General features: G+C 39.5%; 2 protein-coding genes across 2 annotated transcripts in view; one reads left to right on the top strand and one right to left on the bottom strand.

The window, feature by feature from the left end:
- The first annotated feature begins 1,647 nt into the window (after window positions 1-1,647).
- On the top strand, window positions 1,648-11,181 carry LOC134743658 (membrane-associated protein Hem). Its single transcript, XM_063677242.1, has 2 exons — window positions 1,648-1,814; window positions 6,169-11,181. The coding sequence occupies exon 2, from the start codon at window positions 6,174-6,176 to the stop codon at window positions 9,549-9,551; it is 3,378 nt and encodes a 1,125-aa protein (XP_063533312.1). The 5' UTR covers window positions 1,648-1,814; window positions 6,169-6,173; the 3' UTR covers window positions 9,552-11,181.
- Window positions 11,182-11,242: 61 nt separating this feature from the next.
- The window catches only part of LOC134743671 (disintegrin and metalloproteinase domain-containing protein 10), an 88,597-nt gene continuing 83,331 nt past the window's right edge, over window positions 11,243-16,508 (bottom strand). Inside the window, exons 14-16 of the mRNA XM_063677264.1 lie at window positions 15,502-15,734; window positions 14,966-15,156; window positions 11,243-14,655 (exon numbers count right to left, since the gene is read on the bottom strand). Coding sequence (XP_063533334.1) covers window positions 14,552-14,655; window positions 14,966-15,156; window positions 15,502-15,734 — 528 coding nt within the window. The 3' untranslated portion in view covers window positions 11,243-14,551. The remainder of the gene's footprint in view (window positions 14,656-14,965; window positions 15,157-15,501; window positions 15,735-16,508) is intronic.

The following is a 16,508-nucleotide window of genomic DNA, read 5'->3' as shown; positions in this document are numbered from 1 at the left end:
GACTGACAGACGGACAGCGGAGTCTTATTGATAGGGTCCCGTTTTTACCCATTGGGTACGGAACCCTAAAAATGGTCACGTTTTTTTTTTTGTAGTCTGCCTCTTTCGCACTCATGGTATGTTCATATACGTAATGGCTTCTCTTTTGCACACTTCAGCTATTCTTTAAGCGTCATCGTAGTTAATTGCACCATTTTTTTTTATTTGCCGCCTTTGTGTACTGACGGAAATGTGTGTTCAACCTATATAGAATATTATGTATAAATGTGTCTGTAATATTTAAGGATTTTGGATTTAAATTTTGGCAATTATATAGCTCTCATTACGTGCACAAATAAATCATTTATCTATCTATCTATCTATCAAACAAATAATTAAACATGCCGAAATAAAGATATACTTATTTAGGTAAACTTATTTTTACATTAAGTAAGTACGAGGTAATAAGAACTCTGTAAGGCCGATTCACATCGTGCCGACATCATAGTCACCCTAATGAGTTTGACAATGTTTTCTTGTATTTTTATCGTAAACTTTAATAGTTGAGGCTTACCTGTGAAAAGATATACCACAATCAACAAAACTTTAACTTCTGCAACCTTTCACACAACATCTTTTGCCCATTTTATACTTTATTTCGCAAATAAATCTTGAGCGCCGCCATTCATGTATTTTGAAAATTTCATTATCAAGTTGGGGATACCAATTAATATTCAAAGTTACTACAAAGTCTACCATATTAAAATTAATGTATTTTTTGTTGTGCACATGCTTGGTTAAATCAGTTAATAATATTGACATTATAACTATTTACAAATTACGTAAAAGATATCAGAACCGCACTCTGAATATAGCACTTAAATAATATAAGAAGGTATTTAATTTTAGTAGTTATTGATATAAATACTACCAAAATGGTATTTCACCGCGACCCACTTTTGCTATCTCATGTGGACCGTTTTCTCTAGTCTGGTACGAACACCTTTCTGGCTCGGTGATATGGTTCAATTTAGTATGGCAAAAAAAGTGACAGCTCGCTCCTGTTTAGGGTATAACTTCATGGATTTAGCTATTTTTTCATTTTGTTTTGTTGTAAAACCGTAAAATATAGCCGTTTTATATAAAGGTCCCTCCACCACACTCGTGCGCGAATCGCGGCGTTAAGCCGCGTAGTCTGGAGCGTCTTAATATAATTATTATAGTTGGTCAAACCAAATTGTCAGTAAATAAGAACAAAAAAATTATACTCATCCTTTTCTTTTGGGTGCTAGTACTAGTGTACGACAAAGATAGTATGATTCTCTGTCTATGTTTGAAATGAGACAGTCCTTTGACAAACTATATTTATCTTGCCACATGACATATGAGTCAAAATAGTGTGCAATGTGGACTCTTGCCAGTTCGCGCTTCGCGCCTCCTTTGACGCGGGCTAATAAACCGACAAAATACGGGAAACTAGGCGCGAAGGCGTGAACAATCTGCGAAATCGACGCCACACTTACGTTCGCGGCTTCGCGCCGTGATTCGCGCATAAGTGTGGAGGGCCCTTATGGTTTATTATCATTACACTTTTATTACCCATCTCAATGTTGCAATATTATAATAACTGCTTAGGCGTCCTTCATCACAGCAGCAACCCCGTAACAACTGTCAAATCAATTTGTCAACCAGTGCAGAGAAGACACTCCCTGTTCCTTATTTTATGATTAAATCCATTATTTCTGGTAAATTATGTGCGCAATCGAGTAATTTTTGATAACGGTGAAACATGATCAACTACCGCTAGTATTTGACGTGTCGTGTTGCATTTACAAGTAAGTTGTAAATACCTAACTGTTGTTCCCAGGAATGTTTATCGAACTCAATATCCGCCGAGGGGTGCTGATTTCAGCTTTCCGGGACCACAGCAAACTAACATAGGGTTAATATAGCTCTTTTATTAAGTTTATAATACTGTATAGGGTCTCTTAATGTGAACTATTTTGAATATCACTTATTCACACTAACGTTGTGCCATTAGTAATACAGTTTCAAGTGATTTGTTTCATTCAATCAACAAGACGTGAGCTGGTGACCTCATACACACATATTCTTTGCTTTATTATTTCACACCACACATTCCTAATCCAATTTTCTATTGTATTTGTCATTTTTTATGGTAAATGCACAATTGTAATTGTTAGTATATGAAGTTAAGCTACAATTTGTTTATCTTTTCTTTCTTACACTATACTACTTATTACCACTACACTACACTACACTACTTACACTACACACACTACTTACAATTAATTAATTTAATTTTGTACTTGCTCTATGAATGCTATTGTTGGACATAAAAACAATCATATTAGTGTTTGGCATTTAAAGGGTTAAGTAACTGTGTGGACATCTAATAGAGAAAACAATTTCTATTCCGGGTCTTGAATTGTTCGACAGTTCTCCATCTTAAGCTAATTAGTAGTAGTAGTAACCTCTTTATTGGACAAAAATATATATTAAAAATTACATGGTACAGTCAGCTGCAGAGAAAAGGCACCCCCCCTGCATACAAAGTTCTGTAAATTAGTAAGGACGTGGGTTACCTTTTCTCTGCACCTGACTGTACAAATAATAAGATGTACAAAGGCGAACTTATCCCTTTGAGGGATTACTCCAGAGGGATTTTACGGTTTAACTCACGTATTTTTAGTCACTCGTGCGACATGTTTCGGAGAGCCTATGTTCGGTGTAATGCACCTTAACACGTTTTATGCCTTGTGTGGCGCGTGCAGCAAAAGACGCGTTAACCAATGATTCACATTAAACTTACATTCAGTGTACTTTTCGGAACCATCACAACCGGGTGCATTCAACAATAACATTCACAGCCTAGGTCTCCTTTTTTCAAGCACTAATAGTAAAACTGGCTTAGTTAGTATGTCTCACAACAGTTTAAATTTGTGTTTTTCATTTCCATCCAGTGGCAATGTGCAAGCATGATAGGAACTTTAGAAATGGGTATAGCGCAGAGTGGGGTTTAGGTAGATTAGTTTAGTAGTAATGTAGACCTCTGTTGTTGGTTTGTGATTTCATTTCAGTAATAAATAAATATTATACAGTCGACTCTTGTTAATTCAAACCTGCGATAATTCGAAGTTATCATGTGTTCCCTAGAACATCTCTTTATATTTAAAAAAAAAATCAATAAATTTTTAAAATAAAATAAAATAAAAAATAAAAATAAGAAAACCTTATTTCTGGGTAAAAAAATATGATTATAAACTTATTTGCAAAACAGTCTAGGTTATGAAAAAATCACACCAGAACCCTCTTATGAGGTATAGGCCTCTTCCAGAATCTTCCTATGGAGGAGGCCTATACCCAACAGGGGTCCTTAAAATAGTAAAAATGGAAAACAATAATATTAGAAAACTTTTTTATCATGTAAAACTATTTAAGGAAAAATGAAGGCTCAAATAAATAAATAAATAATTGGAACAAAAAAAATCATCACTACGTAACAAAACAACATGTTAATTTGAACTCATAGGCATCAAACACTCGACAATTCAAAGTTATAAGTTCAAGTTCATATCTGATAAAAAAAAGTTATTGATCAGTCTCAGCGATGTGCTTTCAAAGTAAACTTATTACAGACTTCTTCCGAAAGACTAATAATTAATTTACATTATGTATGTACGGTCAGCTGCAGAGAAGAGGTACCACCCCTGCATAGAAATTTGTATGCAGGGGTGAACATGTATGTACCTCTAACCCTTTTATATTGTAAAAAAAAATTGCAGTAATTAAATAATAATTGATTATTACTCATTAATCCTAACTTTCATATTTTTTCTCTTAAAAATTTCGAACCATTTGATATATTATTTTAAACTCGATAATTCATAGTATTTTAAAATTCCCTTGAGTTTTGAATTAACGAAAGTCGACTAAACATTTATCATTGTTTTGTTTTTTGTCATTTGTTGCGTTATCAAAACAAATGTCCATTCAATTGAGCGAAACAATTTTTTTCCCTCAATAACTTTTAAATTCAATAGAAATGACAAAGCATTTTCTGTCTTAGGGTGTTTCTTTTTAACTTTGTTAAGTTATACATATATTTTTACATTGTTTTTTTATATTACAGGTACATAATCTTAACATCAAATAATATCACGGTTTAGACTCACTTGTATGTCTCACAACAGTTTAAATTCGATTACATAATCTTGTTTTTTATTTTTATTTAACCCATTTAGAATCAATTAGTGCTCCAAGTGTTGTTAATTATCATTATCACATAATGAGTTAAGTGTTAAAACACAGGGAAACAAATAAAATTTCAAAAATATGTTTATACCTAACATTAAAAATATTTGTTACTGTTTGCTAAGTTATCTGTGTCCTGTGAGTCATTAGTTAATTCTAAATTATAAGCTATTGTTCAAATATTGAATTAAAAAATGGCATTTTTATCAAAAAATAAACTAAACCTAACGTTAGGCTAAAATGTACCTATTGTTCATAAACAGGTTCATATCAATAGTATAAATAGGTCTATTTGTGTTATTTCCAGTAGGGGACATCTCTAGGTACTAAATATATATGTAGCATGGTTTATCAGAATGATAATGAATTAATGACTATACTATACATTACTAATTACTATAGTGGAAGCCATACGAGCCCAATTTCAAAGAAAAACCACAAATCGATGTACAGTTTAGCCATTTGGCACACGCATACTAGAGGTCAAAACACAATTTTTTTGACCCACAGTTCTTTAAAAAAAAAACCACTCCCCGTGCTGTACATTTATTTTAAGTATGGGATAATTTTTTCAGAAACCTATTGTGTATGGTATTATATGAATGGGCTTTTTGAGGCGATTCTGAAAATATACCACATCATTACATTTGAGCCATTTTTTTTAAATTAAAACAATTTTTTTTCAAAACATACCAAGTTTGGGCTCCTCCAGATACGGTATGGCTGATTTTATTTTTTGTACAATATACCACAAATGATACGCGATATCCTCATATCTAACCCAAAGAGAGTAATTTTGAAAACACATGGTAGGTTTCTGAAAAAAAAAATTTTTCCATACAAAAAAAGTGACAGCACTCCTCTCCTAAGAGATTTTTTTTAGGAACTGCGGGTCAAAAAAATTGTTTTGGCCTATAGCACAGATTATATAATAGTTCTTACGAACAGATACTTATCTCTCAAAGAAAACGCAAATACCTACCGTTTTGATACCTACACAAAAATACAATGGAGTGCCCTTCAACGCGCCGCTCCCCGCACCGCGCGCGTCGGCACAACGTTAGGGTTGCTGACGCTTCTTTCAAATACTTAGGTGCCTTAGGTAGATATCTAGCTATAAATGTGTCGTAATAAACATTACCTACATCTTTAAAACAATTTAATAGTACCTACGTAGCTTGTAGCTATCGTAAAAATAATAACAGTAGGTGTAAGTACCTATATTGAGAATGTCTACCTACTTTTCCTCATCAGTCGAAAGAGGAAAAAACTATATTTTTTATTTGTTTTGTTGTTTCTGCATCCATCCACACTACAAACTGTGTTATTTGTTCGTGACGAAGACATTTCTTTGGCATAGCGCGCGGTGACGTTGCGTGCGTGAGCGCGTGTGGCAACCAACTGGCTAGCGTGAGTCCCGCCGGCGGGAAGCGAGTCGTAGGTATAAATCCGAGCTGGCGCGGAGAGTTCCATAGGCCTGCCTGTAGTATGCGTTGAGCCAAACGGCTAAACTACATCGATTTGCGGTTTTTTTTGCGTACACCTTGCACTACTAGGCAATGTTGCGACTTGCGAGCCACATCAGTTTTTTGCAATGAACTTTGTTTTTACGCTAATTAGCTTTATTCCGAATAAAAGGGTTTTAGTATATTTTTTATGTTTACCTATGGGTGGTAAGCTATTCATAGAACTCTATTTGGTGTGTATAGAAGTCAATTCATGCTTACCTGTTTTTCTACAATTTTAACCGCTGTCCTGTCCCTGCAATTTGAAGAAAATGTAAGCTAAATGCTTGCCTAAGGGATATTTTTAACATCCTACCACTGCACTGATTTCTACTTACTGTAAACACTGAGATTCATGCAAAGTTTGGGGAAGTGGCTATTATTTCAAAAATGTTTTGTTCTTTTACAGTAAACATGTCTACAATGTCGAGGTCAGTCCACATCAGCCAGCAGAAGCTGGCGGAGAAGCTTATAATCCTCAACGACCGCGGCATTGGTATGCTCACACGGATCTACAACATCAAAAAAGCCTGTGGAGATGCTAAATCCAAACCTGCATTCTTATCCGACAAAACTCTTGAATCATCAATCAAACACATAGTCCGAAGATTTCCAAACATAGACGTGAAGGGCCTGCAAGCCATTTCCCAGATCAGAAATGACATAATCAAGTCTCTCTCATTGTACTATTACACGTTTGTAGATCTTTTAGATTTTAAAGATAATGTTAGTGATCTACTCAACATAATGGCGGCGTGTCAAGTTACGCTTGACTTGACTCTCAACTTCGAGCTGACAAAGAATTACCTCGACTTGGTCACCACCTACGTATCCTTGATGATCTTGCTCTCTCGCGTTGAAGACCGCAAAGCAGTTTTGGGTCTATTCAATGCCGCGCATGAAATGGTCCACAACCAAATAGATGCCAGTTTCCCGCGTTTGGGACAACTGATTGTTGACTACGACACACCATTAAAAAAGCTGTCAGAGGAATTTGCTCCCCATCAGAAATTATTGGTCAGTGCCTTAAATTCTTTGTGGCATGTGTATCCAGCGAGAAATATGACTGCAGAACACTGGAGATCAGAGCAGAAGTTGAGTTTAGTTAGCAATCCAGCGCAGCTCCTTAAACCGTCAGAAACGAACACTATGTCTTGTGAATATGTATCATTGGAATCCTTGGAGAGATGGGTCATATTCGGTTTTGCGCTCTGTCATCAAATGCTGTCGCAAGATCATGCCAATAAGATGTGGGTAAGTGCTTTGGAGTCCGGTTGGGTTCTGGCACTGTTCCGCGACGAGGTGATCTACATTCACACTTACATTCAAAGTTTTTTTGATGGAATAAAAAGCTATGGGAAAAGAGTATCTGAAGTGAAAGATTGTTATCACCACGCCGTACAGAAGGCAGGTTATAAGCACAGAGAAAGACGAAAATTTTTACGAACAGCTCTAAAGGAACTAGGTCTTATCTTGACTGACCAGCCGGGTCTGTTGGGTCCGAAAGCCCTGTTAATATTTATTGGACTGTGCTATGCTCGAGACGAAGTGTTCTGGCTGTTGCGCCACAACGATAATCCACCGCAAAAAGTAAAAGGCAAGGCTGCCGAAGACTTGGTAGACCGTCAGCTCCCAGAGCTGCTGTTCCACATGGAAGAGTTAAGAGCGTTGGTTCGAAAATACAGTCAAGTTATGCAGAGATACTATGTCCAGTATCTGTCTGGATTTGATGCGGTGGCTTTGAATCTAATGATACAAAATCTCCAAGTCTGTCCAGAGGATGAAAGTATTATACTGTCATCTCTGTGCAATACTGCTGCCAATATGAATGTAAAACAGGTCGAAGATAACGAACTCTTTGATTTCCGAGCTTTCCGATTGGACTGGTTTAGATTGCAGGCTTACACTTCGGTTGCTAAAACTCCTTTGAATCTGGTTGATCATAGAGAACTAGCGCAATTCATAGACAAAATGGTCTTCCATACTAAAATGGTTGACAATCTCGATGAAATAATGGTCGAAACATCCGATTTGTCCCTGTTCTGTTTTTACAGTAAGATATTCGAGAGCCAATTCCACATGTGCCTCGAATTCCCTGCGCAAAACAGGTATATCATTGCATTTCCCTTGATTTGTAGTCACTTCCAAAACTGCACGCATGAGTTATGCCCTGAAGAAAGACATCATATTCGAGAGCGCAGTTTATCGGTGGTAAATATATACCTGGATGAAATGGCAAAAGAGGCAAAAAACATTATCACAACGATCTGTGACGAGCAATGCACAATGAGCGACAAGTTGCTTCCGAAACACTGCGCACAAACAATTGCCCATTTGGCAAACAGGAAAAAGAAAGACAAGAATAAGAAAAACACGATTGAAATTGTTAAGCCTGGAGCAGAGAGTTACAGGAAGACTAGAGAGGAATTGACCACCATGGACAAGCTGCACATGGCGCTGACAGAACTTTGCTTTGCTATTAATTACTGCACTACGGTTAATGTTTGGGAATACACATTCGCTCCCCGGGAGTACCTTCACCAGCATTTAGAGAACAGATTCTCGAAGGCGTTGGTTGGAATGGTCATGTTCAACCAAGACACTAGTGAAATTGCGAAGCCGTCAGAGTTACTGGTTAGCGTCAAGGCATACATGAACGTATTGCAAAGCGTCGAGAATTACGTGCACATTGATATTACAAGAGTGTTCAACAACTGCCTGCTGCAACAGACACAAAATTTGGATAGCCACGGGGAGAAGACGATTGCGTCGTTATACACGCAGTGGTATTCTGAAATCTTACTAAGAAGAGTAAGTGCCGGGAGCATCTGTTTTTCGATGAACCAGAAGGCATTTGTTAGCCTGACCGCAGAAGGGGCCATTCCATTCAACGCTGAAGAATATTCTGATATTAATGAACTGCGATCCCTGGCTGAACTCATCGGGCCGTACGGCATGAAGTTACTGAGCGAAACCTTGATGTGGCACATAGCGAGCCAAGTCCAGGAGCTGAAGAAACTTGTAGTTCAGAACAAAGAAGTACTTCAGATGCTCAGAACAAACTTTGATAAACCGGAAATAATGAGAGAACAGTTCAGGAGGCTGCAACACGTGGATAATGTTTTGCAAAGGATGACAATAATTGGCGTAATTTTGAGCTTCCGCCAGGTGGCGCAAGAGTCGTTGCTTGATGTATTGGAAAGGCGAATTCCCTTCCTGATAAGTTCTATTAAAGACTTCCAGCAGCAGCTGCCCAGCGGCGACCCCATGCGGGTTATATCGGAGATGTGTTCCGCCGCAGGGTTGTCCTGCAAAGTGGACCCTACTCTAGCGTCTGCGCTGCGGCAGAACAAAGCCGAGCAGGAAGAGGAGGAACACCTAGTGGTCTGTCTGCTGATGGTGTTTGTGGCCGTGTCGCTTCCGAGACTCGCGCGCAGTGAGGGTTCTTTCTACAGACCTTCACTTGAAGGCCACGTGAACAACATTCACTGCATAGCACCCGCGATTAATCACATATTTGGAGCATTGTTTACCATATGTGGGCAAGGCGATATTGAGGATCGCATGAAGGAATTTCTAGCTCTCGCATCTTCGTCCCTATTACGCCTGGGACAAGAAACGGACAAAGAAGCCATCAAAAATCGTGAATCTGTTTACTTGCTGCTCGATCTCATAGTACAGGAGTCACCATTCCTGACTATGGATTTGTTGGAGTCTTGCTTCCCATACGTACTGATACGTAATGCTTATCATGAGGTTTACAAGCAAGAACAAGTGCTTTTGCATTCGTAAAAATATTTGTAAGGCAATAACAATAACATATGAAAGACAATTGTAAATTGAGCATTCAATTTTATAAAATGCGTCAATTTTTTTATACTTTATTGTTGTAGATAAATTTTAACAATATAATTAATATAATTTATGAAATCCCGCCTTTACTGCACTTACAAAATTTAGATGAGCTTTTTCAGTTCCTTTGTTTGTTCCGTTATGCATTTATTTCATTCGTTAGAGATTCGGTAGAGAGATATGGCATTTGATTGTGTTATACGAAAAGAATGAATGATTAAAAATAAATTGGTAACTCTTCTTTACAACGTGCTCACGAGGAACCCGACAAATTTTAACAGTATATTCCTAATCATAGTTAGAGACTAAAATGGCCAATATATGCCTAGTCCAAATATCCTTATTGACGGATATCAAAAAGTGACAAGTAACACTGCAAAAACTATAGGTTTTACGAAAACAAAAATACCAATAACATTTAGGTACTTTTTATGTACAAATAGGTACATACCATCGCCCACTGTTAACTGTCCATCGGTGGACCTTATGCCTTTTATAATAAGGCCCACCGATGATACACCGATCTAAACATTTTTTTCTTTAGAAATGCGTTGTTAAAATCTTTCGGGTTCCTCGTGAGCACGTTGTACACCTAAGGCTACTGAATTCTAATTCCATACTTTGTTAAATGTAACGTCACAATTAAATGATGTATTCGTCATCAGATGCGATAAAAAAATTAATAAACGTTAGGTACTACCAGGTACTACTTATTCCACACCTACATTCTGTTATAAAGACTGGTCCGAATATTCCTGTCGTGTTTGTAATTATGAATAAGAAATACTTTATTATTTAAGCTGTTAGGTATAAACTAAGAGATTCAATTTATTATGTTATCTGCTATACTTATTTAAGTTAAATAACTGCCCGCCTTGGTCGTCTTACAAAAAAAAGTATGAACGAATAAACTTCGTATGTCATACTAATTAATTGGATGAAAATAAATTCGAGATGGCCTCTGCCATGGAATTGAATATTTTTACTGATAAAAGTGTTAGTTAAACATTTTTCAAAAGCTTTTATACCATAGTAGGCTAACTTATTTCCTCAGTGCGTTTACGCTAGGTCGTCTGTCGCTGTCAAATTGCAACCAGAAATAGTATCCAGTCCAGTATTTTCATCTAACAGGAATACAATAGAAGTCTTATGTTTTTCTGGTGGTGTAGGTAACCCATAAGTAAGTAACCCACTGTTGTCCGTCGAAAGCGGCAACTGACCTAGCGTAAATGCGCCCTTAATCTTTTCCGCAAGCAACGAGGAATCTTTAGTGTTGATCTACAAAATACGTAGCGACTGATAGTACAATCTTAACGAAAATCATTAAAACAATCATGGCATGACAGTGATGTCAGTGACTTGAATACTGTATTACTTATTATGTAGTTTAAATACTGTATTTATTCGAGTGCTTGCCTCGGTTCTATGTATAGGTAAAATGAAGTTCGGGCTGCGTCCTAGACTCCGCAAATGTATGTTAGGTTTAGTGTAAATCCATACACACTATACAGTTTTATACCCAGCGTGTAAATACATTATACTTACATATTATTAAAAACAATAATGATATTATTTGTTTCATTTCAAGGATCTAATATTTAATTAGTATACTAAGCAATAAAAATGCCAAGTTTAATGTAAAATTTATTGTTTTTTTATTTATTTTGAAATCACATGTTGTAACATTCATCTCATTAATTAAAAATATTCACATTGTCTTTTAAATAATCTATTACGGTAATCTAGCTTACACTTAGGAGAAATAATGCCATTGAGTACTACGGCGATGGTTACGTGATCCATCTTTACACAATTGGTCAAGTCGCTCTACCGCTACATCGGAAACATTACCCTCTCCTCTCGGTTTACATACAAATATACAATGTTATAGTACAGTTATGAGAATTCGCGTATTGTTTCGATATTCACTAATAAAATGGCATTACTATGGTATACTTATAAGATTGACCCTTAACATTAAATGTATAGAAAACATAAAAAATACATCATGCTCTTTGGCTTGCACGACGGAAAGTTAACTCTACGCGTAGTATGTATGACCATTAACGTATATCGTCTATCAAAGAGATCAACTGAAACGACCGACCAAACAATCGTAATCGTATATTAAAGGTATATCATGTAATAGAGTAAAGGTTATAATGTGATATGCAAGTTTGTGTTTGCCAGTAACACGAAGAAAACCAACCACGGCGCGCGACGCCCGAGGTAACTAAGAGAACGCATAATCACGAACACCATAACAACATTGTATGATTTTCAGTCTAATTTAATTATTTGATCATTTGGCAATACTGTTGTTTTTTTTTTAATTTACAATCTACTTAAAAATAACATTAAACGAATACAAAAAGTACAAGTCCTTAGGAAGACTAAATGCAGAATTTGGAAACATTTGAGCCCATGAAGCTTCCAGTGACTTCAATAATTTCAGGACATTGTTAGAACGTATTATCTTCAGCGGGTGTGAATATTTAGTTATTTTATATATATTTAGATAGCCAAACGTACCAAGTTACTATCTGTGAGACAGTTAAATAACCATTCATGTATTGCAATGGTGTGCAACGAAGAGTTACTACCAAAAATATTCCACCCGCTAGTTGTCACAACACCTTTGGTTCGTTGGCGGAACTCGCTTCGGTTGCGGCTCTTGGCCCACAAACCTGAAAATTTCCAATTTACTAAACACCCAAGAAATAATTTCCGAAATACCAAATTTCTTAATACTTGGATAATAGAGAACTTACATTATGTTGGAAATTCTGGTGGTTAGATTTGGTGTTTAAAAAGAAACTAGATCTTTGAAAATCATGTATGAAATCTGGTATTCGGAAATAAGGGCAGTTGAACACACTAATCTAACCGCGGTAGTGTCTAACTAAACATTTACACTTCACTAATTTCAATTATTATGTATGGTATCTACTTATCACACAGCGCATAAGTAGAAAAAGCGCTTGGCAGTGTTTACGTGAATATGGCATTATTTGTGTTGTTGTCAATCAAAAGGTACCACATTGCCGCTTGCCATAAGGACGCTGTGACAGATTATTCGTATAGAGATACAATCCAATTTCGTCCTTATGGTATGCGACAATGTGGTACCTTTTGATTGAAAACGTCACATTTTAATAGTAATAACAATGTTGTGATGATTACTACATGTAGTTTCTCCAAATGTTTGAGACACAACTAAAATGGGCGTAACGTTGTTCAAATCGAATGTTCAATAAAAGTTGGCTGAGAACAAATACAAAAGAACAATAATTCAACAAATGGGATTACGAAATTGGTATAATGGCACCTCCGCGTCCCCTTACATTAAAATACAATAAAAATAGATTATAAAATTACGATTACGGAGATTCCAGTAAAACAATGCGTTATACACTAACTAGTATTGGTATTCAGTTACAATTGTTTGATATTTTTACATAATAGCTTTTTATTTACTCTTTACTTCATTTATATACAAAAATATACATAAATGCTTGTTGTAAAAGCAGCTCTGACAATCCATTATTATCGTGTAACATAGAGGCTCCAGTACCCGACACAGCTCCAATAATCGACATTTTCAATCATAATGTCATAGCAATAAAGTTGACATCCGTGGACATGTCGATTATTGGGGTGTTTACGCTAGTTAAAGTATCACTGGCTCGTTGAGACACGCCTTTTACTCTGGGATTTATAAAAGTACTTGAGTAAAATCCACTTTTATGATAAACATATGGAGTTGCCGATATATTCATAATTACCATCAGAGATTTTAGTAACGGATCTTTATAATATTAAGCCCGGGCTTTGGGGCTTAGTGAATTCAAAGATAATCTCATTCTTCAACACCAACATAATACGTAAATGAAGCTGTCGATCGACACACTTTGAGCTCGCAGTAGCTATACATAGAATAGAGTACACATATTTTTTGATTGAGCAAACATAGTTCTTACCAATTAAACCAATATTGCGCTTTGTCATCTATTCTAATGGAAAGGAATAATTTGAGAGAACACATTTTTGATTTGATCTTCACTATCGTACATATAAAATTTCAATTATCGACAAAGTGTCTGGACTAGATGGATTATATCAGCGCTAAAATATAATATTAGAATGAGAGTAATACAAGGTAAGTTAAAATGTGTAGATGCGAGCGGAGATGCTACTGAATCAGTAGCATACTGATAGTGGTCTATGGTTATGGCGCCCTACGACCAGGACGACAGGATACAATTCAAACAATAGTGTTGGGGCTTCCTGCTTCCATCGCTAAGTCGAGAAAGACTAACCTCCCCTACCAAATTAGGGGGTTATTTTACGTCCAAAAACTATAATAATGAAATATTACATGCGGTGGATTAGCTTAGTATAGAGCTGTTTTAAAAATGAAGACTTTTACTTTCATTTATTAAACATGTCATATCGTAGGAGTTCTAATACTTTTTTTCATGCAATCGGCGGCGCCTCCACGTCGACGAAATATGTTTACTAGAAGTCCCAAGAATTTAACTCTACTTTTATGTAATCTCATGAAAATTATTTTACTTATTTATAGTTCGCAGTCGCCACGTTCCGTCGACGGGGAGCGTTAAAACCACGAGGTGAACCTTCCGCCAGCCGACCGACAATAAGACAATCGGGTCCGATCGAGCGTCGAGGAGCAGCGTTCAGATATCGGCCTGCCGCTGCGGGTTGGTGACGGCGAGCGTGTCGGGCGAGTGCAGGGTGATGGTGGTCTGCGAGGCGACGGTGACGGTGGGGGCGGGGGCGGGGGCGGGGGTCGGGGCGGGGGTGGGGTGCGCGCGCAGCACGTAGCCGAGCAGCAGCGGCACGCCGGGCGCCACGCCCACCAGCTCCAGCCCGCCCGCGCCCGCGCCCGCGCCCGCACCCGCGCCGGGGTACTCGTAGTGTCAGACCTTCTGCGACCGCATCTCGTACGACGCAGGCGCAGGGTACGCGTTCGCGTACGGCTCCAGGCGCCGCCCGCCCCCGCTGGGGCCCGCCGGCGCCGATGCTGTAAAGGAAACATATCGTTATACTTACGTAAAGAAACCGGCCAAGTGCGAGTCGGACTCGCCCACCGAGGGTTCCGTACTTTTTAGTATTTGTTGTTATAGCGGCAACAGAAATACATCATCTGTGAAAATTTTAACTGTCTAGCTATCCCGGTTTATGAGATACAGCCTGGTGACAGACAGATGGATAGACGGACAGTGGAGTCTTAGTAATAGGGTCTCGATTTTACCCTTTGGGTACGGAACCCTAAAATGTAGGTGGGCAAATCGGTCAGGGATGTGTTTTGCCAGTGATCAACAGCGACTTACCGGGGGCGGTGGGTCTCGTACTCGTGTAGGCGGCGGGCGGGGTGTACTTGTGGCGCGCGCGGCGGTGGCCGGGGCGCGGCGCGCGCGGCTCGTGGCGCGCGGGGTGCGCGCCGTGCGCGTGCGCGTGCGCGTGCGCGTTGCGCATGCGCCGCAGCGTGTTCATCGGCCGCCGCAGCGTCTCCGACAGCCGTCTGAAAACATTACGAGCGTCAGCTATTCGAAACGATACGAGTGTTACATATCTATTGCCGACCCCGGCTTTGTTTTAACCCTTCGATCGCCTAAAACTACCACAGACCGACGCACTGCACGGTTACAGTTTAATATTAACCTCGTGTTATATGCTACCCGGCCGGAGCCCGCTCGTGGTTCGATGAGGGCGTCTGAATAGCGCAGCACTTGACGAAGGCGTCCATACACACGATGGGCAGTACTCCGCCGAGCAGCACGGCCTACCCCTGCTCGTACTCGGTTACCCAGGTTTGATCCGACTGCAACGTGGCTAGGTTCAGGGGAAGTATCGTGTTATATGTTACCTGGCCGGAGCCCGTTTGGGATTGGATGAGGGCGTGTGCACGGCGCAGCACTTGACGAAGGCGCCCATACACACGATGAGCAGTACTCCGCCGATCAGCACGGCCCACCACTGCTCGATGACCCAGGCCTGGACTGTCTGTAGCGTGGCTCGGTTCAGGAGCAAATTCTTGAGACGCGCCAGCGGGCCTTCTGCGTCCACGGCGCGACATTTTAGGAACACATCACAGTAACCCTGAAACGAAACGTTGGAATTTAGAATACAGCTTATTTAAAAATGAACAGCTTATATTTAAGAACACCTGTACCTGCTATGTGATAAGCAATAAATAATTTCAATTTCAAATGGTGACGATGATTGATGGTGGTGAAGAAGGTTTTTTTACTTTGCTCTGTACAATACTTTTTTCAATAAATTATTTGTATTTTTAATGTGTTTGATAGTCTGCTTCCCTGCTGCTGTTCGACAACGGCCTCCTTATATTGCGAGGTTCGACGAGTGGGCCACGGTTCGGTAATTTCGGTACATCTCTGAACCTGTCGCCTCTGTACCGCGGTGCTCTGGCACGAGTCGGGGTCGGGCCCGGTCTGGCAGGCCAGCTGGCACAACCTGTCGCCTCTGTACTGTACATACCTGGAAGTTATCACAAGGCGAGCCCGGGCGGAGACTGATGCCCTCCTCGGGCAGGTTGTACTTGTGGGCGAACCTCGCGGTGCTCTGGCACGAGTCGGGGTCGGGCCCGGTCTGGCAGGCCAGCTGGCACAGCCTGTCGCCTCTGTACTGTACATACCTGGAAGTTATCACAAGGCGAGCCCGGGCGGAGACTGATGCCCTCCTCGGGCAGGTTGTACTTGTGGGCGAACCTCGCGGTGCTCTGGCACGAGTCGGGGTCGGGCCCGGTCTGGCAGGCCAGCTGGCACAGCCTGTCGCCTCTGTACTGTACATACCTGGAAGTTATCACAAGGCGAGCCCGGGCGGAGACTGATGCCCTCCTCGGGCAGGTTGTAC

Source organism: Cydia strobilella, chromosome 8 (genome assembly GCF_947568885.1).
Source record: "Cydia strobilella chromosome 8, ilCydStro3.1, whole genome shotgun sequence".
Lineage (NCBI taxonomy): Eukaryota > Metazoa > Arthropoda > Insecta > Lepidoptera > Tortricidae > Cydia > Cydia strobilella.
This window is presented reverse-complemented; position numbering and strand designations above follow the sequence as displayed.